General features: G+C 37.0%; 1 protein-coding gene and 3 long non-coding RNA genes across 5 annotated transcripts; 1 reads left to right on the top strand and 3 right to left on the bottom strand.

Annotated features, from left to right (window-relative positions):
• Nucleotides 1–3746: 3746 nt before the first annotated feature.
• On the bottom strand, nt 3747–7289 carry LOC133533491 (putative nuclease HARBI1). The gene is made up of 5 exons (XM_061872481.1): nt 7260–7289; nt 5161–5373; nt 4686–4830; nt 4362–4608; nt 3747–3915 (listed from the first exon to the last, which is right to left on the bottom strand). The coding sequence occupies exons 1-5, from the start codon at nt 7287–7289 to the stop codon at nt 3789–3791; spliced, it is 762 nt and encodes a 253-aa protein (XP_061728465.1). The 3' UTR covers nt 3747–3788.
• A 186-nt stretch (nt 7290–7475) lies between these two features.
• On the top strand, nt 7476–8426 carry LOC133533500 (uncharacterized). Its single transcript, XR_009801884.1, has 2 exons — nt 7476–7609; nt 8189–8426. It is a non-coding gene; the product is annotated as an uncharacterized LOC133533500 (long non-coding RNA).
• LOC133533499 (uncharacterized) lies at nt 8423–12076 on the bottom strand. Of its 2 annotated transcripts, XR_009801883.1 has the most exons (3): nt 9803–12076; nt 9555–9689; nt 8423–9458 (listed from the first exon to the last, which is right to left on the bottom strand). It is a non-coding gene; the product is annotated as an uncharacterized LOC133533499 (long non-coding RNA). The 2 variants fall into 2 exon arrangements; XR_009801882.1 differs by having other exon boundaries at nt 9555–12076.
• A 4150-nt stretch (nt 12077–16226) lies between these two features.
• LOC133533498 (uncharacterized) lies at nt 16227–25189 on the bottom strand. Its single transcript, XR_009801881.1, has 2 exons — nt 25129–25189; nt 16227–23494 (listed from the first exon to the last, which is right to left on the bottom strand). It is a non-coding gene; the product is annotated as an uncharacterized LOC133533498 (long non-coding RNA).
• Nucleotides 25190–25489: the final 300 nt, after the last annotated feature.

Genomic DNA, 25489 nt, shown 5'->3' with positions numbered 1-25489 from the left:
ATTTATTATAATGTATTCAGTAAGTTAATTCTTACAAGTAGATAACTTCTTATAAGTAATCAGTTCAACAAATAACGAATATCACAATTTATTTCAACTTAGCACTAATAAAAAAAGCGTTGTTATAGAAAATATTTTGTTTTCGTTACTTTAGTAGAATCAACGTATGTAATAATCAGTCTTCTTGAAGTAGACTTACAAAATACAAAGGTAGTAAATTGCTGTATATTTTCCTTTAAAAGGCCAATACACAATACACATGAATAACGTAACTACTGGACACTAAACTTAATCATAGGTAATCAGTTCAAGAAATAACGAATATCACAATGTATCACAACTTAGCACTAATAAAAAAAGCGTTGTTATACAAAATATTTTTTCTTCGTTACTTTATTAGAATCAACAATGTAATAATCAGTCTGTAATAGTTCATCAATGCATTGTGTATATTGCGAGTGACTTTCGGAAAAATTTAAATCGCTTATAGTTGGAGGTGAATCTTGTAGGGCTCGAGCAGCGTCCAATAATATTAGTCTTCCACGTCCTTTGAACATGTCTTTCATTAGGTCATAATCAAGACCGGAAAAACTTCTGTTTTCTGGTGAATCCTTCGCTTTTGACAAAGGTGTCACACGAGAGAGACTGTCCGAGGTGGCATTACATGTGTTAGCAGATTTACTCGTAGTCCTCGAAATTTTAGATCTACAACAAGCAAGCATATAAGACATAGCTATATCTAGTGTCTATCATTCTTCATAAAAGCATTTTAATTGAAATAAATTGAATAGCTAGGACACACACCGAAAAAAACATTAAACACAGTCATTACCACGAAAATGCCTTTACCATTATCAAATAAATAAATAGTAAATGTAAACATATCAAAGTAACGACTTTCCAAGTGATTTAATTTTTGGCGCCAAAGTCCCCAAAATAAAAGCAGTTATTATAATATTTAACAAAATTCCAATATTATGACACCATCCCGAATACAACCATCCCGAACACAGTTAGTAATTTACCTCACACAATAAAATCCGTTGCATATTATTGACAATAAAGCATGCTATATATAGAATTAGACACACATAATATTATATACAATAAAATATTAGTTAAATACATACACACTCTTCGAAAACATGCTCAATGCTTATCTTTCTTCAGACGGATAAAAATATGAGTTAGGCTCACGACCCTCACTGATGAGCCATATTGAACCGCACTTGTAAGAAAACAAAGTTGAGATTGGCTTAATCATTTTGTTGCGTTGTGGTAGTTTCGGTAGCGAGCTGGTAATTTTGTAATAATAAGTGTAATACTTACTGCTTTGACACAACCAATTGCCGTTTGTTTCTTTTATATTTATAGTGATTCATCGTAATTATCACTAAACTAATTATTATTTTCTAGGACGCAACTCAAAAGCTTCATTTATAACGTGTGCTATATAGCCACAACTCAAAAGGGCCGTCAGGTTCACGCGCGAACGCCGCGGGAGCAGGCAAGTGGCTGTATTGCAGGGAATCTTCTGACGATTTATGGTCAAATCCATAAGGCCACTTGTGAGAAAAAGGCTCTTAAAGACCTTTTCTGCTATGGCTCTCAAAATAAGGTCGTAAATTGAACAATTTTGAATACGAATCTGCAATAATCCAGAAAATTAAAATTTTTGAATTGTGGCCGTATAGCAGGCACACGGCGACATGTTCTTATGTAACCAAATGCTTGGCTCCGCGCCGTCTGTTGCTATCGCCTTAACGATTCTTTAGGAGGCGTGTAATTACCATAAACTTTGCAAACAATTATAATCTACTATAACACATAAATTTGCATGCTAATTTTTATTATAAAATAATAGCAAGATATTTTTGAACTTTTGACAATAAATATAATCCTTGAAGCATTGCAAATTGGTATCCAATCCTCTGGAATGCCGTTCGTATTTATTAATCGGGCGGCTGATCGAGTGACTTTATTTAGTATTCCATTAAATAATGCGAAATTAGTTAAATCCTGTCCTTCGCGATCATACTCTGCTACTAATTGGTCGCAGAGTCTAATAAATCTAGTCAGAACGTGCGGGTTACCGTCGAATTCGGGCAACAGGCAAACGGCCATGTAAATTCCGTCTAGATTAGCCATATTTTCTACTTCTTCCGAATCAGAGTCTAAGCTAATATCTAAATTATCAATATCTCTTGTTAGGGTCTAGTAGGACGTTTCTTGAATTACTACTAAGTTGAAGTACAGTATCTTTAATTAGCTCATCAATAGCTTCACTCGTCCCAACTCTCTTGCGGAACCCAAACTGTCTTGAGTTTAGTATTTGGTATTTATTGATGTGATTTAGCAATCTGTCTTTTAATATTTTTTCAAAGATTTTGGACAATATTGGTAACAATGAAATGGGTCTGTAATTATTAGGAATATTGGCTGGTCCCTTTTTATGGATCGGCAGTACTCTAGCTATTTTTAGCTGATCAGGAAATGTACACAATTCAAAACATAGATTGTAAAAGTTCGCAAGTGGCTCTGCTAATAAATCAATATTATCCTTAATAATCTTGATCGGTATGCCGTCATAACCTACGGATGACTTATACTCCATCATCCTAACTAGACGAGATATCTCATAAGGTGTAACTAAGCTATTATTGGTCATGTTATGAGTTACACCCATGTGGATTTTACTTACGTGCCGCGGACTATAATAGTACTCTTGGATGTCATGTTTGTCTTCAAAGAAAACTTAAAATTGAAAATATAGCAGTTTACATTTATTATAAGTATTGTAAATAAAAATAACTATCTTTTCCGGTTACTATACTTTTTCTCGTGCTTACTTCTTTCACGGCGTAAAGAAGCCAACAAAATTGTCTTTTTTTTTCCGGCATTCATCTATAGAACCGTCCAATGCAGAGGCTATTTCGGTCCAAGCATCTTTTTTTAATATCTTATTATAAAAAGGTGGCGACTGACTTGTAACATTTCGGTGTAATGTAACGTGATACAACCCGAGCATTACAACAGTCAGTGCAGCGAGCTGAGCCGCTCGACGCGAGCACCGCGTGCTCCACTCGGCTGTCGGTTTTTACGCGAATCCCTTTGAGTGTTACAAAGGTGGCGACTGACTTGTAACGATCGCCGTGAACGATACATTACAAGCAAATGTTACAAGTCAGTCGCCACCTTAATGGACCAAATTTAAATTAACAAAATATAGCAACGAGACATTTGTGTATGAAATACATGTCCGTCACGCTAAAATTCGAGATGGATCGTGTGCCGCGTATGGATGCACTGAAAAAAATAGATAGCCGAACTGGTTTTGTAACTTTACTAAATAACTAAACTACGGTTATAAGAAAATAAACTTTGCATAAATTTACAAACTTATTTTGTAGTGTATACCCAGTACCTGAACACTGATAGCCAAACACGGTTTTGTAACATATAACACATAGTTCGCAAGTCCCAATTTTTGTGTAAACAGTAACCAAAATTTTGTTACAGTTATGCAAACATTTCTTTCAGTGTGGATACCTCACTGGATCAGGGCTATAACCGCGAACATTTATATGATGCGGCGGCAGATCATTTGGTCTGGAGCGACCCTGTTGATGAGAACCGTATCTACTTTAACTCGTGTCCTTCCATTCATCCTGTATAGGTAGGTGATTGCATAATTTAGAGTTAGCGAGTTTATGATTCAAGACAAAGCAAAAATAAAACGAAATCAATTAAAATCAACATGAAAATATAATTCTAAAAGTTAAATAATCTTAATTAAAGTAAGTAAAGATGAGTTGATTTCTTTTGTTCATAGCGGCCTGATAAAGTGCCGCCTGTGGTACTGGCTCCGGCCTGTGTTGTTGGACGGGTTCTTCCAACGGTTCGTCAATTTCCACCCTAGTAACAATAAAATTACACAATTTAGTGAGTAAGAAAATTACAAATTGATATAAATGCAAGAAACTATAAACCTTTGCAAATTATCTTCAAAATTTCGAAAAATTATTTCAGATCTGTACCTAATTGTGGCACAGTCCAAAAGTGTGGGGAAAGACTGGCGCTTCTTGGGCAACTAAGCCCTTGGTGGCCGTTGCACATTTGGCTTCACATTAGAGCCACGGCGAGTCTTAGATAATCATTGTTGAAAAAGAAACTTAGTCGAGGAGACTAAGCTACTATGCACTCTATTCAGATTTGAAAATGGTGCGCCAAATGTTATATTTTAATAACTAACAACGGGAAAAGCTTAACGACGCGGCGGGGAGTTTGTTTTACAAGATGTATAGATAGATATCATTGTTACTAATATCATTGTTGTCTGATAGACGTATGCACTAACTCACCTAAAATGTTTCATTATGTTGTAAATGGTACAACACGCATAGATAAGGCGGCAGGACTTTTCAGGGCTATAATGTAGAGACCGGTCCAAACCCAAGCACCGCAGTGACCCCTTCAAATAGCCATTGGTCCGCTCGATGATGTTGCGGACCTGGCAGTGCCATGCGGTGTACCGCTCCTCCGCGGACCCCGGTGCAGCGTTAAGGACTGGAGTCATAAGCCATGGCTCCAGTCCGTAACCTGAATCTCCTGAAATTGTGTAACCAAATTAATAATTTTCCGCTCTCAATAAGCATGTTTCTGTATAAAATAATTTATAAACTTACCCAGCAGATAATACGATCCGATTCTAAGATCGTATAGCCGGCGCAATTCATTTTTCACCACAGAGTGGTTAAAAATGAATTGGTCGTGTAGTCTTCCCGGGTACTGCGCATTTACGTGCAGCAACCTGTAGTTTACATCAGCGATCTGAAAGTTAAAAGCTTGTAAAGAACGTGTTTCAAAAATGATTCCTACTACACTATACTAGTGTTTTATACTTAGTTCATAGGAATCGCTATATATATGTAGTAATCCTACCTATTGATACATATTGTCCGTTAGAACATCCTCCTTGTGAAAATAACCGCGTGTAAAAAGAATGTAAGCTGTTCAATGTAATTGTTGTTCCTTGATGATTAATATTATTATTATTAATAGAATATATAATTATTCTAAATCTAGGGAATTAACTAAAGAAATATGCGTAAACATAAAAATCGTACCTACATCATGTTATCGTGTTGAATTGAAACTTACCAATTGCACATTGAGGGTATGTTTTCCTTTCCGGTTGATGAACTGCAGGCCGCGCGGTCGAGGAGGAGGAAAGATCGAGACGTGGGTACAGTCGATAGTTCCCAACAAATCAGGCAAGCCATATATTTCTTGGAAAGCCGCCGCGACGTCTCGTCTTTCCCTCTCGGTACCCGGGAAGGATATCCATTGAGGTTTCAGGCTGAGAACATATCGCTATTAGATAATTGGTGCAAGTGAAGCGTAACTATAATCCGAAAAGTTCATATTACTGCTTCTCATTGCTCTCTCTTATTCGTTTGATCTTTTAATAGAAGAATTTATTTTCCGCTCCTTATTCTTAGGTACAAGTTATAAATGTTATAATATTCAAGGAGATAATGGGGACTATCCACTATGGTCTTAAGGGTTACATCGTACCTTCTATTAATGGCAGCGACCACTTGACCTAGATATTTGGAGGCCGTGTTTTATTTACCCCCTACAATTGCAAAATATAGAAACTTTATCGTAAATATGGCGCTGCTTTGGCTTTCATTTCTATATAATGACTATATTTTTATCATAATATTACGGTTACAATCGATTTCGAATTATACTAATATACTCGTTCAAGCAAATCTTGTCAGTAGAAAAAGGCGCTAAATTAAAATTTTCTATGGGACGATATCCCGTCGCGCCTACATTTTTCAAATTTGCCGCCTTTTTCTACTGACAAGATTTGCTTGAACGAGTATATATTATAATATTGTATTCTAGATCTTAATTTTATCGCACAGCGAGTCGTTTAAATAACGTGCTCAAACAGTTTCTTTTATGTCAGTGGCAACATAATTATTTAAAGTCAGAATGCCGATTTGCCGGTGTTATGAGTGTTTCGTTTTGTTTGTAAACACCGAGAAGTTTAAAATGATGTAAGTACTGAATGTTTGTACAACCATATTATACTTAGTAAACTAATTTCAAGTAATATATTTGATCTTATCATTAAAAATCGGGTCTGAAGTGGGTTTGAGTCTTATTCCGGGACCAAGGGTGCAACGCCGTCCATGAAATGTCGAAAGGTAATTTAAATGATATTACACGATTAAAAATTCAACGAATACAAGTTTTTTTTTTTTAAATCACAGCACAATTGTCTTTGAGTAACCCAACCATTTTAGATGGTGTTTTGAAGAACAATTATTTTGTGAGACCTCTAAAAGACAATATATATGAAGCATGTATGTGTACAGAGGTTGATGATTGTATAATGAAAGAATTTCACCATCCTTCTATGAAATTTTGTTCATCAAACATAAACTATGTGACACTTAAACCCTTTGATGTGAACAAGAGTATTGACTATACCAGGGGTCGCCAAATGGCGGACCGCGGTCCGTATCCGGACCGCCGACCCATTTTGTGCGGACCGCGAGAACACAGCCACTTTTGCACTACAGAGTACGTAATTTAAAATAAAAATGTAACCCCCGCATTACTTTGTTGACGTCAATTTGAAAACGGCCGGGCGAAGTCACTAGCTAAGATAGTCCAGATAGTCCGCAACAAAAAATGTCATTTTTCTCATTGATATGTATAAAAATACCTTTGTTATTTCTGTAATTACATTTGTTTAATAAATATTTTTTCTATAAAATGTTGTGCGGACCGCGATGGTCATTTCATTTCTTAAAACAGACCCCGAGCGAAACTAATTGGTGACCCCTGGACTATACCATCGGTGACAAATTTAAGTTTCAAGGGAAGGATATTAGTGTTGAAGAGTCTATACCTGAAATAGAAGAGGCTGATCAAGCTTTTGAGGAGTCAAGACCTGTACCATCGATATGGGAATCTTTGACATCTAGGATTGGATCCTTTCCAGTATTTTCTAATATGATATCGTACGTAGACTTGATTTTGTCCCTGTTTAATTTCTTTAAGAGATAGATTTACAACTTTTAATATATTAACTCATCTTTTTGTAATTAAAAAAAAAACGAAAAAGATCTACAAAAAATTCAATAGTGACATTATTTTATTTTCTGATCGTGTACTTAAAAATAACTATCCATTTTATAAGCTTCATTTATATGCCTCCAAAATTTTTCTGAAGTCACCGCGTCACCAACATTGAATGGCAGGGCCATGTTGCGCAAAGACCTCCATTCCCTGTCTAATTCTGTTAATTCTGTTTCTGGGCATAGTTCTAAAAAAAACAAAGCAGCAGTGTACATCGAACCGAAACATTTTTTTTCCACTGAGCGCGCTCTTCGTACGTCAACTAAAATTGCCGCTCGCGGTTAATTGAAGCATTTGGAAATTGTTATTATTATGAGAGGGACAATTTAAACTGGAGTAAAAACGATGTCAATCAATACGATAAACGAGATCAAAAAATACCTATTTGGAACTACGGACGGACTATGCTGGAGAAAATAATGTTTGAATCAAATCATTGCTTCCGCAGGTAGCTGGATTTTAATATATTATCAGATTTCTCGGTTGGAATTCAATATTAAAGATATATCACGATAAAATGCAATACAAATGCTCCTTTATGCAACCTTCAAAAGCTTATTAGACATATTTAGGTAGGTACAATCGAAAAATATATCAATAGATTGAATTAAAATAAAGGTTTGTATGCTTAGTAAAAGGTGGACGCAAAAGACGAGCGCACGCATTCTTAACCTTTGGTATGCTTAGGAGCAGATCTGCTACATATATATTCAACTTAAACATGAAGATGTCATAGCTAAATAAATGTAAAGGTTAAGGCATTTGCACTCGAGTACTTTTTACCAAACGAGCTGTTAGTAGGTACCTATACTACTGAATTTAACTAGAATAAAACAATCCATTGTTTTATTTAGGTAAATATTAAAACCTAGGTACCTGCATAGTAACCCCTGAGCCATCACTGGCAGCGGTAGTCCTGGTAGGGTATCACTGTAACTATTCTTGTCACAATTGCAGGGCTTATTAAATATGAAATGTCTGGACTATTTACATATATTTATTTTGATATGGTTTTATTCTGTTTTAGCAAACTTAGAAGACAAATAGGGAGCAAAGAGAACATGAGCACCACGGTAGCAAGCTGTTTTTAACATCAGTTCAGAAACTGAAGGAGCCCAAAGAAAATAATTATGCCACTTGTTAATTGTAAATTAGTGTATTTCTCTTGAACAATGTCACATTCACATACCAGTGTAATTTTGAAATGGTTTTACAATATACTTATATAAATATACAGATTAAAAATAAATAAAAACACAACTGCAGATATTTTGGTGTACATTTAATTTCAAGGCAATTAAGATACGGGTCACTTTAGCTTACTTACACTTAATTCAGGCCATTCATTGATAAAATATCATTAAGTTACCAATGTTACTGGTCCACTCCAACCAAGCATCAGAATACTTTGTACCTAGTCACTTATTGCATCTTAAGCATAAAACAGATCTGTTAGAAAATTTGTAATTTCAAGTTTAAAGTTTCCATTCCAAGTTTCAAAATTTATTCTTATAGTAGTAGTTACACATAAAACTTAGTCTAAAGCAATTTGCCTAATTTATAGTACAGAGATATTCCAATATCTCTGAGACCACTCTTACATGCTAGCTTGGTAAGGTTTTGCTCACACGACTGTTTTTATACAGGCTAAAAATATTAGATATTTACATGTATCGGCTAGATCATATTTTATATGTAGATATTTAAAAAAATCATTTAGATATCAGGAGAATGCTGTTAAGAAATTTTATTAACTTTCACATTAGTCTATTCAAGACTTGTCAGGAACTGATACAATTTCAGGTACTCAAAATATTAATAAAAGATACCTTGACAATGGAAACTTACCAACTTCCACTCATGTGAGTAATATGGAGTTATATTGTTTCTGGATAAAAGGTATGATTTAAATATTAAAATATTTTTCTAAAATTATGCACACTGAATAAATTATTTTAATTTATGAAACAAACAGGTAAAGCGACTTAAAACTTCTCTTAAATAGGTAGAATACTGACTTCAGAAAGTATAAACTAGGATTTTCCATAGGTATACATGTGCAATAGCTGAGTGCATGAAACAAATCAGCCTAAATAATATATTTTCGTGATGATTAACAAACGGACAACTTGTACAATAATAATCTAAACTATTGTCCCAATTTTTTTAGTTTTTTTAATTAACAAGTTTATTTTTCGTCTTGTTTGCGTTGTACACGTATGTACGTAAACCGCCGTAGGTAAGTTTTGTATGAAGAGAAACTTTTACGAACGCCTTATATTGGGCGAGTTTTAATCCTGCAACAAACATATGTAAGTATTAGGTAGATGTTGCGAAAGAAAGTAGGTATAATCAAGGTTCTTAAACGTCTTAAGATTGTTTAAAAAAGTTACCTTTGAAAATATTTGAGGACTTCGTCTGTTGATATTGGGAACAATCGAATCAGTTGCGGTTTTGTGAGGGCACAATTCGTGGTCTTATTGGATATATTTAGGCATACGTTTTATCTTTATTTAAGCCTTTTAACCCTGAAACAGAAAAAACTGCACATTATTTTAAAAATTCTCCGGGATCTTCCAGTAATTAACATAACCCTAAAAATTTTCTAATGGTTAAGATCAACGAGCATGATTTTACTTACATTGTAGGCATCTTAACTTTGCTTATGGTCATGCACAATATTATTTAATATATTGATATTTATTTTAATGCTGGGAGCAGAAATTTCTCTTGAATTAGCACCGATTCGGAATGTAAACAAACAAGATGGACGATCCACATTCCACAGATAAAACACAGATTACACGCGATTTTGGAATTATTCGAACACAGTGTTGCTAGCCCGCGATTTTTCAAATTTGCCGCGTTTTTCTACTGACAAGATTTGCTTGACCAACTATACTATGAAATTAATATGAGTGCAAATATGTTAATATCATTTATTTAATAAATCAGCCTCTTCGTTTGCAACTTAATAACATACAGTACGTATGTTTTACTATATTTATTTAATAACAGCTTCCGAGACGTTACAAAAAATACTTTACATGAAATTGGTAGTTGCATGCAGCACTTATCCTACATCACATTTCGAGCATTCCAATCTCAACCGAGCCTGACAGTTCTCGTACGCACATCTTCGTCGCTTCTGAGAAGGAATGAGAAGGTGGTTTTGACCATCGTACCTTATGGTGTCATTGACACGGCTGTCAGTTCGGGAATATTTAGGTGTTGGCGGACGTCCCCCAGTAAGAGGTAGGTTTCGATATCTAGTTAGATACGTTTGTGTTATTTGCCGACGAAAGTCCAATTGACCAGCTGCATTTCCTGCTATTCTTGATAACACCCAAGCATTACAAATAGAGGCATCTCAAAAGTAGGTAAATATAGACCGCCACCACTTTTTACCTCTGATCCGAACGTAATATGTGTTGATATTTTGATCCATCAGATCTGTGCCACCCATGTGTCGATTGTACTCTGTAAATATTGCTGGGCGTGATACGTTGATCTTCTTCTTGTCTGCTGCACTGTATCTGTCTACGTTAGATACAGGAGCTACGTCATGGACAGTAGACATCGCAGTCACGACCGAGTTATCCGTCCAACGAACAACAATAATGTCATCTTCAGAGCACTTTGCAAAGTCGTAGAAACCGCGATCCTTTTTCTGCATTTGTTTTTCGTCGGTTATAGGTATATCTTTTGGAAGACGGTTTTCACGCACAGTTTCAGTTCCATTATAGCCCCGACTTTTTAAATGCTGCAGTAGTTGAAATCCTGTAAACAGGTTATCAAAATAAAAACTCGTCGGCAGTGACTGAACATTTTCAGGCATTCCATCGATCATCTTTACTAGAGGAGCTGCAGCTTTGCCGTAGAGTTGGTCGTACTCAGGATTCTCATTCACACTTTTTCCTTGATACATTTCGAAGTCTACTAAGTAACCGCTCGGTTTATTCAAGCACCAAACCTTGAAGCCAAACCTCATTGGTTTACCGCGAATGTACTGTTTGCAACCATGCCTTACAAAATACTCCACCATTGGGGTATAAAATTGTGTAAACTTACCTGGAAACAGAACTCCTGAGTGAGCAATACTAGGGACGGTATTCTGTTCCATAATATTTTGCGGGTTCATGAAATTTAGACTTAAATATTTTTTTGTCTTCGAAGTTAAATCGTTGGCGTATTTGTTTAACGCTTTCAACGTAGAACAGGATGCATTTTTCTTTGAATTGTTTATGTTCTAACTCAGTCATCCGTCATCCTCCCCACAAAATCTTCTTTCATTAATACTCGTAATGAAGTAGTATTACCACCCAGGTATACTTGATCAAGAGGTAGATGCTTTTCTCTTAGTTCGAAATCCACATTTAATATTTTTGTCTCTAAATCCAAGCTCTTGTTTTTCTCATCTTTAGTCAGTTGTAGCAAATTTGGTGTAATGAAGCAGTCCAAGATAGTTTTGTATATCATAAAAATCCGTTCATATAACAAATAAAGTTTAGGACTTTCTGCTTGCATTTCTTTGTTAATATCATGGAAATAGGGCAACACATAATCCAAGAAATTGAGATATAACTCTGTTGATGGATTCATACATTTTTCAAGGATTTTCTGAGCTGCAAGTAGCCTATCATTCAAAACTATACTTTGAAAATATAACTTTAAAGCTGCAAGCTGTTCCAATAGCCTTTTTACAACTGGAAGTAGAGACAGCCATCTTGTCTGTGCGGGGTGTAACAGTCTATGAGGTTTCACATCGACAAAGCACTGGAATTCTTTATAATCACCCTGACATGTAGATTATATATATAATTGTACAAATCCCTTGCAAAGTGCTCTACACCCCTAGGAAGAGTTTTACAAGCATATGAAGCACACAGGTATGATGATATTGATCTCCAAAAAAAAAATCCACCAGCGGGTAAGTTTTGCATTCTTTCAACCTTTAGGTAAGGTTTCGTGTAAATCGAAATTCGTGTCGGGCATTGTTGATTCGTGTTAGTGTCCCAAACTTTAAATCAAGGCGATCTCCGCCCTACAGTATTAATTGGGATTCAGCCGTAATCAGGTGACTTCTCCTAACGAGTATACAATAATTTCAGGGTTTATGGCGGGGCGCTAACTACCTGGCCAACTCGCGCGGTCGCCGAGCACCTGCCTCATGCACCGGTAACCCCAGATAATACCAGCGGTAGTGAGCTGTCGCTGACCGTTTCGTAACCATCCGTCCAGGCCTACACAGAACGTGGCGGCTGTGGTACAATTCCCGACGTTTGGAGGTTAGACCCATGGACCCAGGACTACGCTAGGGATAAGCGAATGCGATCGCTCACGCGGTCTCTTCCCGACGCTACCACTGTTCACACGAATCAATAAATGAATTAAAAGATCGTTGTTTGTCCTTTGGCCGCGCCGCTCACCAATCAAGTCGCAAAGTAATAGGTGACACCGCATAATATCTAACCTACAATTTTATATTTCAATTGAATTATTGTGTTTCATTTCAGATTCTGGCTAATACAAAGTTGCCATTATTTGGCAGGAAAATGCTCGAGCCAAAGCTACAAAAACTTACGGCATTATCAAGCAAAATAATTATGGAGGCTGACCGTAAATCAATGAGAGAGGACTTAAAAATGGGCCATCTCACGTTTTTGGCAGCCACCAAGAGTGCAAAGCATATTACTGTGGATTCTGCTAGAACAGTGATTAAAAGGATACGGACTCTCTACAAGACCTCAAAACTAAGGCACCTGTCAGTCACAGTCAAAATGTCATAGACTTTCGAATTCTACAAATGTTGCAGATAATTTCATGAGTGTCATAAGCAAATTTGTTTGCGGGAAAAGGCTGAATTTGTACAAGGGTGGCTCTTATCAACATAGAGTATATATTGCTGGTAAGGACAAACCACCACTTATGTACTTTAGCACATTCTACTCCACATTTAGGTACTTTTCTTTTAAGTGGGCTTAAAAAATTCCATCCTGTATAAGTATTGATTGGTAGGACTGTCATGATAATCTCTGTTACGCTACTTCGGCCGCAGTAGACTATCGTTAGTCATAATAAAAAAAAAACCAACAAAGTACGAGTCGAACTCGCCCACCGAGAGTTCCGTACAAAGATTTTTTCCTACACTAGTATACCTACCTATTTATTATAGGACTCCCACACAATACTGGGCAAAAATGGCACAATATTGCTTGAAAGAACCATATAAAATGTAGCGCTGGACAAACTTTCAAAAAATATATTGACCATCAAGAGAAGTCAAACGAAAGGCCCTAACAATTTTTTTATCTAAAATTTCTAAACACTTTTGCTGTGTTGAAATTATGGCCTAGTGCCTCCTCAGGCACCACCTTCAGAGGAATTTGAACAGAAAACCTCCCACTAGGCAGTCGAGAAATGGTTTCTACATAATGCTGCTCCTCCGGAGAATAGGTTTTTCAGAAGGTAACTCATCAATCAACCAAAACCTTTTAAGTTAGTCACGAATTTCCTGACTAAAGTTGCAAACAACGTTTGATGTTGTATGACAATTGGGCGTAGACCCCTGTAATGTGGCAAGTGTCCACTTTCCGTGTTTAGCAGTAACAGTTTGGTTTACTGCAACATAATATAATATAATAAATTTCTTTATTTAGATAACTAGGATCCATTGGGGTTAGGTACATAGTGACTTAAAATCTATTGTTAATATTTAAAAATAAATTAATTAATTAAATTGAAATTCACATATTATAAATAAATTAACTTAAAATTCACAAGAAAATAACTAAATTAAATTAAAATTCAAAATTAAAATTCACCATAATGCGTATTGCTTGCTATGCACTAACTTACACGTGTATAAAATAGGTTGTATACCCAATAAATGATTCATTACTATACCGGATACCTTGCCCTTTTACTACTCTCTCCATCTGCCCTCACCCTCTGAAGCATGCCCAACATGTTTCATGGCGACCCTGCAATAACGATCCAGTGAAGAATCTTCAAGAGCCAAGCAAGAAGAAAGAAGAAACCAACTCTTAGAAAAATTGTGAAGACAGCGTGACAACTAACATGGACATAATCATAGGAGTAAGGATCCGTCTGGGGGGGGGGGGGGGGGGGCATTACAGCAATCAGCATCCTCGCGATAACCGTGAAGGGAGACCGACGCACGGTCCACAGAACTCTGACGGTAACCACCGTCTCGCAGCCAGACGAACTACCAGACAAACAAACAGCCAAAGAGCCAGCAACGCAGCCAGCAAACAAACCCCGAGTCTAGGCAGCCGTCAGCCACACGACCGGAAGGAGTAGTCCTCCCGCGAAGGCGACCAACGCAGCAGCGCCGACCACGAGGACGTGGACACACGCCAACGCCGCCCACGTATCCGCCCTACGAGCCGCTACGTCAGCCACACGTCGCCTCACAACCTCGGACTTACACGCGAGGACGTGGACGAGGAAGAATCAGACACGAGCAAACGACGGAATTATAAGCTAAGGTACCATCGGGCATTTAAAGTAGTATGTGTTTTAAAGTGGCATTTTTTTTCTTCTCTATTAATTAATCATTCGGAAATATTTCATATTAAGTTCGTCGCCTCATATACAAACAATTACAGTCATAAAACAAATGTAAAATCTTAGTGTCGAATTGTGTCCTCAATCAAAACAATGTTGCAATGTCCAACAGTCGCGCCAACTTTGTGCACGCGTCAGCAACCTTATCGAGGTCACGAGCCTTATGCCGCGATCTAACGCTAGTTAATTATCAATGAATGAAATTTGATACCGCCGTTTACTCGTTATAATAATTTCTTACAGTAATGATTATATTTCAACTACGTATTAGATTGATCACCCGATTCGTAGTGAAAGTTAGATTATTACTCCATTTTTTTTTTCATTAAGTTTCAAATAGATTTGTACTAAGGTACAGTAATTAAAAAAAAAATATTTTGCCTATCTGATTGTAGACAATGCTGTAACTTTTGGCATAAAAAAATGCAATGAAATGGACATCAACATCGACGAAGAAGACGAAGAGGAACGAGGAAGAAGAAAGGTAAAAATAACGATGCCGGGTGAATCAGCTTATGATGTTGGATTATCAATTCAAGAAGAAATACGTCGGATGTATGAATGTATAGACCGATTTATACAAGAATTGTCGACACGATTGTCGAGGGTTCCGTAGTCAACTAGGAACCCTTATAGTTTCGCCATGTCCGTCTGTCTGTCTGTCTGTCCGAGGCTTTGCGAAGTGGTCGTTAGTGCTAGAAAGCTGAAATTTGGCATAGATATGTAAATCAATAAAGCCGACAAAGTCGTACAATAAAATCTAAAAAATTAAATTTTTTTGGGGTACCTCCCCTACACGTAAAGTGGGGGTGAATTTGTTTTTTGCTACAACCCTACAGTGTCGTTGGAAATGTCTTTCAAAACTAATAGGGGTCTTAAATAATGTCTCCCCCCCCCCCCTTCAACTTTTGAACCATAGGTCCAAAAAATATGAATTAAATTGTGGAAGTAGAGCTTAAGAAAGACATTAAATGAAAACTATAGCGGACATGATCAGTTTAGCTGTTTTTGAGTTATCGCAAAAAGTTTCCCCTTCATAGTAAAAAGACGTACATCCACAGTTCATCCCTTGGTTAACAATCTACTATACTTTAAGCTCCAGTTTAGCTTATTGTGACGGAAGAGTAACTACGGAACCCTACTCTGAGCATGGCCAGACATGCTCTTGGCCGGTTTATTTTTTATATTTAGATATTCTAAAACATTGATGGTCAAATGGTAAAGAATGTATGTTCAATATGTTCGTTGTATAAAAGCTACAAACTATAGTAATGGTTGTATCAGAAAACGAATTTTAATTAACAGTAAGAATTACGAGCGAAAGAGCGAATCACTGTACCACTACAAGTAGTTGCTATTATGCTGTTACAGGACTCAAACCTACGTCAGTTTTTGTTACAAGTCTACCAACCTACACTTGTAATTTACAATAAGGAGTGGTTCAGTAAAAAAGTGGCAGTGAATTATCTAGTATATTTTTTTTTTTACTAATTATGAAGCAGTTTATTTTTTTCAGTAATCTGTAGATAAAATACTATATAATAACAATAAAATCATATTGAGAAATATCAGATTGTTTAAGTTTTCTCATTTTTATTGCAATGTACTTCGTAACTTTTTGTACAACACAATTTGACAATCTTTACTTGCCGTTTTCCACAATGCTACGCTTGAATTTAAATTTTCACAATTAGTTGTATGCTTTTAGGAATACCATCTTACGAGCAAATTATACCAATAAACTAGAGTTCATCTTCGGTAGGTAGTCAGGAAGTGTCTCCAATCTAACCTCTCACAGAGGTGTTTCTATGGGAGACAAATTTCTGTAAAAATCGCTAATACACAAAAATGGAAATTCCATGCAACTACCTCAAAGTGAAGTCAAATCAAATAAGTGCAACATCGAACATAAGACTATTTAATAATGTACTCGTATTAAGTAGCTTATTATTATCAAACTTAAAGAAAAAACTATGTTTATGAGAAACACCTCATAAATTCTCTCAGAAGACGCTGCTCAAAAAGTCTTAGTAGACATGTAATAAAAGGCGAAATACGATTGTATTTAACTGTATAGAATAGTATGTACGGATTACTACAAAAATGCGCTACTTATAAGTTATCACTAAATAAAATGAAAAATCCGCATAATGTGCTGCTATTTTTTTTCTGAACCACTACTTATTGTTATAAAACGCTTGTTCGATTATGAGTTTAAAACTATTAAACTCCCATGTTTTCGTCTATGGTTGAGCTACAGGCACTTGTACCTGTAACCTGTAAAATTCCAACACAGTACTTTTATAAAACGCAAATTGTTAAAAACGGAGCAAGTACTCGTATTGCCAGTAAACATGTAACTTATAATTTTATAACACGGTAGTATAATTCAAGAAAAATTGGTAAGGTCTTACTTTCTCCACCCTTACAAAGTCGTCCCGTTGCGATGGCTTAAGGACATGGAAAATGGTTCTGGATGTTTTCAACAAATAAAGACATAATTGCTAGTGACGTTCTTACACAGCATTATGTTGGCAGGACTTCAATTGCACAACCCAAAGCTCAAAGTAAACTGTAATTGCAATTTCCAAGTCACCGAATGTATATGGACCAAAGTAGTGAGTTTTCGTGACGGCTTTAAACCCTATTAAACTATTTATTGTTTCAGATATGGGAATACTATCGATTTTCATGTTTACAATGAGATTGCGGTCTGAAGACGCCGATTGTGACAGTCGCATTCAAGAATATGACAACCATATTGTTCATGTTTTAAATATAAGTATTTTCAAACTTTCACGCCATCAGTACATTCCCGATGCTTTCCGATGATGCAAGATCAACACGCAACCAGTGCGCAAGCAAGACAACTCACACCGAAGTTTAGTCTTCTCGGTGACTCCATTTTAAAATCTCAACGTACCTCCAAACGTATTCTAATGGAATGTCCAAAATTGAGATACTTAGTGTTCCATAGTGTTTATTCCCGCCGGCCGGCATACGAAACTCTCTAAAACCGTGTGAGAAACGTGAAAGGAGACCCTGCAGTTCACCTTGACCGGGTGGACTCCAAGATTCCAACTTCCATCATCAGCTCTCTCAGGTTAGTGGCTGCAGTGTATACCATTTTCGGTTTAAGCATCAAATCGAACGTGTATGTCGCGCAGTTAAATTTTTTGGTTAATTTTCAAATTACCCAATTGTAGCAAATCAAGCAATAAATCTCGAAAAAGCTACACTCTAAATCTTCCGAAGTAATAGCAACTAAACGAATATGAAAGCGTGAAAATCTCTCAATGCAAAGTTGAAATCAGCAGAACTATCAACCACTGTGGAATGTTTTCACATAGCTCCCTTGTGTCAAGTGGTCTTTTATGATACATAGAAAAATTTGGCGCATTAAACTTGAAGGGTGTCAGTATGGCTGATCTAACGCCGAATCAGATTAACAGGCGCGTGATTCCATCCGGTGGTACCATCAAGTCTGATGGTAGTTGTAGTGGCTCCCACTGTGAAGATCCCTACGGATCTTAGGATGGCGTAACTGTCACTGGGAACCGCGTTAATAACTCTAAATTCGAACGTGGCAAAAGTTAAGGTGGAAGAAGAAAAAATATTTTTGCCTTCAGGATACTCGTGCAAGCTTTCCAAAGGAGAATGCATCGACCCTGTCGGAGGTTATATATTCTGGGATCCACAGCCGAAAGAGAAATGTGATTCTCATAGCTACTCTCCGTTATATAAGGGATCAGCTACTAAACTAGTTTCGAACGAAGAACCAGTTTCTCGCTCACCGCAATTGGATTAGAGTCCTTGTGTGATGAAACACTTCTGAAAACAGAATCACCTAAGCTATTCATCGTATCGTCAAGGAGATAATTTAAAATAACTATTGCGAGATTATTTTTTTAAATTAAGGAACCGTAAACTTTCACCTGTTAATTTTTATCTACAATTATGTATATCTAGCATAATTTCAAATGTACCTGTGTGACCAGTAAAATATTTTTTACCAATATAGAAACTGAACTGAACTGAACGTAGACAGTAACAATTTGGGTCACCTAGGAAAAATTATAACTGGAAAAATAAACGTAGCTAACATGGATATTTTCCAGTATGTCAACGCGAAATTCGTCTATGTCGAAAAGCATATACGCTCACAAGTAACTTCTCTCTATTCAGACGTTATGAGGCACTACTGCAAACTGGAGAAGGAAATTCTAGATAAACACTTTGGCAATCGTTTCGACCCAGCCTCACGAATTTGCGTTCAGATATATAGAAGGTCCGGGTTAAATGGTAGTTTTGGCTGGGGAAGTGGTACACATTGTGCAGTGAGTGCCAGTTGAAGTGACATACAGACATGTTTATAAATGCTACAATCGACTACCGATTGACAAAGAGAATCCCAGTATGTTTCTGATGCCGCGGACCCACATCCTCACTAAGAACGCCAACAAAATTTCGTGCAACCTGCCGCTATGCGCTAATTATCCGTTGGCCGTTGATCTTCAGCGGAAATATTCGGGAATTCAAGATTTATTGAGAAAAGAGTTTGCGTAAAATTCAAGACTGAAGCTGAGTCATTTGATCGAACCACGTTACATATTTTCATTACACGTCAGTAACACTTCTGAAAACAGAATCACCTAAGCTGTTCATCGTAGACAGTAACAATATGGGCCACCTAGGAAAAACTATAACTGGAAAAATAAACGTTGAGAACATGAATATTTTCCAGTATGTCAACGCGAAATTCGTCTATGTCGAAAAGCATATACGCTCGCAAGTAACGTCTCTCTATTCAGACGTTATGAGGCACTACTGCAAACTGGAGAAGGAAATTCTGGAAAAAGACTTTGGCAATCGCTTCGACCAAGCCAGACGAATTTGCGTTCAGATATATGGAAGGTCCGGGTTAAATGGCAGTTTTGGCTGGGGAGGTGGTACACATTGTGCAGTGTGTGCCAGTTGAAGTGACATACAGACATGTTTATAAATGCTACAATCGACTACCGATTGACAAAGGGAATCCCAGTATGTGTATGTTTCTGATGCCTCGGACCCACATGCTCACTAAGAACGCCAACGAAATTTCGTGCAACAAACAAGCTCCACCACAATCACAACAGTATGTTCTTTGTGGCCTGCCGCGAATTACGTCGTATGAGAGTTATAAGACCGCATAACTCTAACGATAAGCGCTAATTATCCGTTGGCCGTTGATGATTCATAGACAAGTATTGGAAAATTCGAAGGCTTTGCTTAGAACTACGTCCAGAGAGTAGAGAACCATAGATGGCAGGTTACTACCTCATCTAAAGTTTTCAAATAGAAAAGCTTATATTTAAAATACCTAGTGGTCTGAAATTCACTAAAAGACAATCGACGCTGTACTGTATTTATCTTCAGCGGAAATATTCGGGAATTCAAGATTTATTGAGAAAAGAGTTTGCGTAAAATTCAAGACTGAAGCTGAGTCATTTGATCGAACCACGTTACATATTTTCATTGCACGTCAGTAACACTTCTGAAAACAGAATCACCTAAGCTGTTCATCGTAGACAGTAACAATATGGGCCACCTAGGAAAAACTATAACTGGAAAAATAAACGTTGAGAACATGAATATTTTCCAGTATGTCAACGCGAAATTCGTCTATGTCGAAAAGCATATACGCTCGCAAGTAACGTCTCTCTATTCAGACGTTATGAGGCACTACTGCAAACTGGAGAAGGAAATTCTGGAAAAACACTTTGGCAATCGCTTCGACCAAGCCAGACGAATTTGCGTTCAGATATATGGAAGGTCCGGGTTAAATGGCAGTTTTGGCTGGGGAGGTGGTACACATTGTGCAGTGTGTGCCAGTTGAAGTGACATACAGACATGTTTATAAATGCTACAATCGACTACCGATTGACAAAGGGAATCCCAGTATGTGTATGTTTCTGATGCCTCGGACCCACATGCTCACTAAGAACGCCAACGAAATTTCGTGCAACAAACAAGCTCCACCACAATCACAACAGTATGTTCTTTGTGGCCTGCCGCGAATTACGTCGTATGAGAGTTATAAGACCGCATAACTCTAACGATAAGCGCTAATTATCCGTTGGCCGTTGATGATTCATAGACAAGTATTGGAAAATTCGAAGGCTTTGCTTAGAACTACGTCCAGAGAGTAGAGAACCATAGATGGCAGGTTACTACCTCATCTAAAGTTTTCAAATAGAAAAGCTTATATTTAAAATACCTAGTGGTCTGAAATTCACTAAAAGACAATCGACGCTGTACTGTATTTATCTTCAGCGGAAATATTCGGGAATTCAAGATTTATTGAGAAAAGAGTTTGCGTAAAATTCAAGACTGAAGCTGAGTCATTTGATCGTACCACGTTACATATTTTCATTGCACGTCAGTAACACTTCTGAAAACAGAATCACCTAAGCTGTTCATCGTAGACAGTAACAATATGGGCCACCTAGGAAAAACTATAACTGGAAAAATAAACTTTGAAAACATGAATATTTTCCAGTATGTCAACGCGAAATTCGTCTATGTCGAAAAGCATATACGCTCGCAAGTAACGTCTCTCTATTCAGACGTTATGAGGCACTACTGCAAACTGGAGAAGGAAATTCTGGAAAAACACTTTGGCAATCGCTTCGACCAAGCCAGACGAATTTGCGTTCAGATATATGGAAGGTCCGGGTTAAATGGCAGTTTTGGCTGGGGAGGTGGTACACATTGTGCAGTGTGTGCCAGTTGAAGTGACATACAGACATGTTTATAAATGCTACAATCGACTACCGATTGACAAAGGGAATCCCAGTATGTGTATGTTTCTGATGCCTCGGACCCACATGCTCACTAAGAACGCCAACGAAATTTCGTGCAACAAACAAGCTCCACCACAATCACAACAGTATGTTCTTTGTGGCCTGCCGCGAATTACGTCGTATGAGAGTTATAAGACCGCATAACTCTAACGATAAGCGCTAATTATCCGTTGGCCGTTGATGATTCATAGACAAGTATTGGAAAATTCGAAGGCTTTGCTTAGAACTACGTCCAGAGAGTAGAGAACCATAGATGGCAGGTTACTACCTCATCTAAAGTTTTCAAATAGAAAAGCTTATATTTAAAATACCTAGTGGTCTGAAATTCACTAAAAGACAATCGACGCTGTACTGTATTTATCTTCAGCGGAAATATTCGGGAATTCAAGATTGATTAAGAAAAGAGTTTGCGTAAAATTCAAGACTGAAGCTGAGTCATTTGATCGAACCACGTTACATATTTTCATTGCACGTCGTTACACTTCTGAAAACACAATCTCCTAAGGTGTTCATCGTAGACAGTAACAATATGGGCCACCTAGGAAAAATTATAACTGGAAACATAAACGTTGAGAACATGGATATTTTCCAGTATGTCAACGCGAAATTCGTCTATGTCGAAAAGCATATACGCTCGCAAGTAACGTCTCTCTATCAGACGTTATGAGGCACTACTGCAAACTGGAGAAGGAAATTCTGGAAAAACACTTTGGCAATCGCTTCGACCCAGCAAGACGAATTTGCGTTCAGATATATGGAAGGTCCGGGTTAAATGGCAGTTTTGGCTGGGGAGGTGGTACACATTATGCAGTGTGTGCCAGTTGAAGTGACATACAGACATGTTTATAAATGCTACAATCGACTACCGATTGACAAAAGGAATCCCAGTATGTTTCTGATGCCGCGGACCCACATCCTCACTAAGAACGCCAACGAAATTTCGTGCAACCTGCCGCTGCTGGAGCACTACAAGCTGGAAGGAAGATATCGAGTGGATACTAATGAGCCGATGAAGTTGAAACCAAGCTCTGAAATGACGTGGACTTACGAAAATCAAGCGAACCTAATGGCAGTGGAATATACAGGAGGACTTGGACGCGATGCAAGAACGAATCATTAACCCCAAGGAGACAAAAGTTCAAACAGCGACACTATCTCAACAAATTTCCAGCGGCATGCAAGGATCAGTCGACGTTAAAAGTTTCTTAGTTGGCTACGTACAGAACCAACTGTTCCCAGATATATGGTCATTAATTTGGGGCCCGTTTTCATGGTTCGGGTTGGTATTGGTGGTGTGTTGGTGGTGTTGCTGCTGGTTTAGCGGAGTTTTCGTTTTCAAAATTATTCACTTTATTCTAGACATCATTGCTAATCCTTACATTTTGTATTCAAAATATGGCTGGTCCATTCGTATATTTCGCGCCTTTTGGATATCTCTAACTAAGTTGTCTCTCTATCGACCTAAAAAGGAAGATCAAACGAAACGTGATACAATCGAACTTGTTAAGACACAAAAATCTGGAAAATGAGCAACAGATCTCAGGGTAGATTCATTGAAGGTTATGAATAAATATGAATTATACTTTAGTTTTTTGTCTTCATTTTTGTTCGTTCTAATAAAAACACGGACTTACAATCGAGTATATTTACATTTAAATTGTAACAAAGAGATAGAGCTCAACATATCAGCGAAGTCTAAAGCTACATATTAGATTGTTTGACTTTGTGAACAAGCTCCCAATATTTCTGCTTCAACTCTTAGAAATTAGTCCTTTACAACTTTGGAATTTCGTCAGTCGATTTGCACTTTGAGTTCGAGAATATGAAGCATGCTGCTGATCTCAACCGTAGATCACATTTCCTGCTTTTGATAAACTGCAGCAGTTGCTTGAAGCGGAGCACTGAAATTATATAAAATATTCACAAATTAACATTATTTCTAATAAAAAACAAGTTTACTGACTGATTTTCCAAGAGGTATGCAGTCACTTCCTATGATAGTTGGAACAAACCGTATTATAGGAAACGACAAAATAAAAACCCCACAACAATTAATGTGATTATATAATCTTCATGACACAGGATAATTAGTTCATTACAATGAAAATAGTTACAAAATGGGAACAAAAAGCAATAGTGATATCAATTGTTGGATATATTTCCTGTTTGCGCACATTATAATTACTTTAATTAAGTACCCACTACTTTCCGCAGAATAATTTGACAGGAAAAAAGCAGCAAATTTGTATTCAGGCAGGTCGAAGACATTTTGGAACATGTCTAAGGTATACAAAGCTACATAGGTCCAGAAGACAATTTGCACTACAGTGCCACTCAGACAACAAAATTCTCCTCATCTTTCCACTAGATTCAACCTCTAGTGGCCAGTAAGAATACCATACAAGTCGGAGCACAAAAATATTTCATGTTGTATAATCAGCTCTAAAGCCAAAAACCATTTAAAAACTTCATTTGAGCTTTGGACCTAACTAGCAGCATTGTTAAAGTGAGGTGCAGTAAAAAGAATATTTTATTTGCTTGGAACAAGACAACCACTGGCAATTCCACAGTGTTCTTATCCCGGTGTTTACCTTACCCCATCTACCCATTTATTGCATGAAATTCATTCTAGGCATGTGTCTTATCTATAAAATTCTGAAATTTTGCTATAACCAACAAAAGGATGGACTTATAAGGTGCTAAATGAGATAATGCATCAACTCAAATTTTTTTGAAATGAAAAGGCAAAACAGTGACATATTCGACAATATTTCACAATTTGTAAGCTTTGAACACTGAACATTATCCTATCAATAGATTTATAAGATATAGCAGGAATACTCATATTGCATGATTTAAAAATATCAACACATTTATTTCCAACAAACAACAACTCATGTTTTAACCCGTGACTCGCCCATCAACATGAATGCAATTACCCCAGCCCTGTTCCTATACAATTACACCAGCCTTGTTACCATACAATTACACCAGCCTTGTTCCTATAGAATTATACCAGCCCTGTTCCTATATGATTCCCAGCAACGACTCACCAACAGTCACTTTTCACAAACATTACAGAAATTTTACAACAAAGACACTACAAACCATTGTTGTAAAAAGCACTCACGTCTAAAATAACAGACATAGACACTAAGATGGCAGCTACCGAGCAACGACAGACGGCTTCCTCAGCACTCTCGCCCACGATGAGTCACGATATGATAAGAAGAAAATATTACATCACCCGATGCCAACACGAATGCGGCGAAGTAAAAATATATCAACTTCAAACTGCATTGGATGAAAACAACATTTAGAAAACTAGCATTAGTACGAAATCTTTTTCTGTATTCAAAGCAAAAATGTATGGTTCAGAAACAAAGTTCACTAAAGATCACGACCGACACAAACAAGTATTATATAAAAAATTATGCGCAAATTAATAAAATTATTAATGGAAAACCACCCAGAATCAAAACCCAAAGCGAAATGACTGTCTCTAGAGTAGCTAGTGAAGCTAGACTGAACTGACCTGTCTTAAATATGGTTATGTTATGGTCCAGCGGCCAGCAAGGAGCTTGTCGACATCACTGACAGTGACATTTTTTTTTTTTTTGGATTTTATGGCCTGGTTACAAGACCTTTAAGCCAAGTCTTTAAGTGTATTACACAGCACTACGATTTTGATAAGCCATATTAAAGTTTTAACACTGTATTTTTAATGTACTTGTAAATTGGATAATATGCATCAATGTCTTTTAGTAGATTACTAAGCGGCGGCGGGCGGGAAGAAAAATCACTGTTGTTTTTATATAATATATACTTCACTCAGTTCACTGGCAAGCACTAATCTGTCAATAAGGAACTTCTGACATTTAAATAATAGGTGGTTA

The sequence above is a fragment of the Cydia pomonella genome, unplaced genomic scaffold (assembly GCF_033807575.1).
Source record: "Cydia pomonella isolate Wapato2018A unplaced genomic scaffold, ilCydPomo1 PGA_scaffold_169, whole genome shotgun sequence".
Classification (NCBI taxonomy): domain Eukaryota; kingdom Metazoa; phylum Arthropoda; class Insecta; order Lepidoptera; family Tortricidae; genus Cydia; species Cydia pomonella.
The sequence above is the reverse complement of the archived record's forward strand: the minus strand, read 5'-3'. Positions and strand labels throughout refer to the sequence as shown.

What these genes read in the sequence shown, in the direction of transcription:
- LOC133533491 (XM_061872481.1), bottom strand. Translation starts at nt 7,289, where the DNA reads ATGGCCCTGCCATTCAATGTTGGTGACGCG. An exon ending in CGGATCGTATTATCTGCTGG is followed by an intron (nt 4,609 to 4,685) that starts GTAAGTTTATAA and finishes ACACAATTTCAG; the next exon opens with GAGATTCAGGTTACGGACTG. An exon ending in AACATAATGAAACATTTTAG is followed by an intron (nt 3,916 to 4,361) that starts GTGAGTTAGTGC and finishes TATTGTTACTAG; the next exon opens with GGTGGAAATTGACGAACCGT.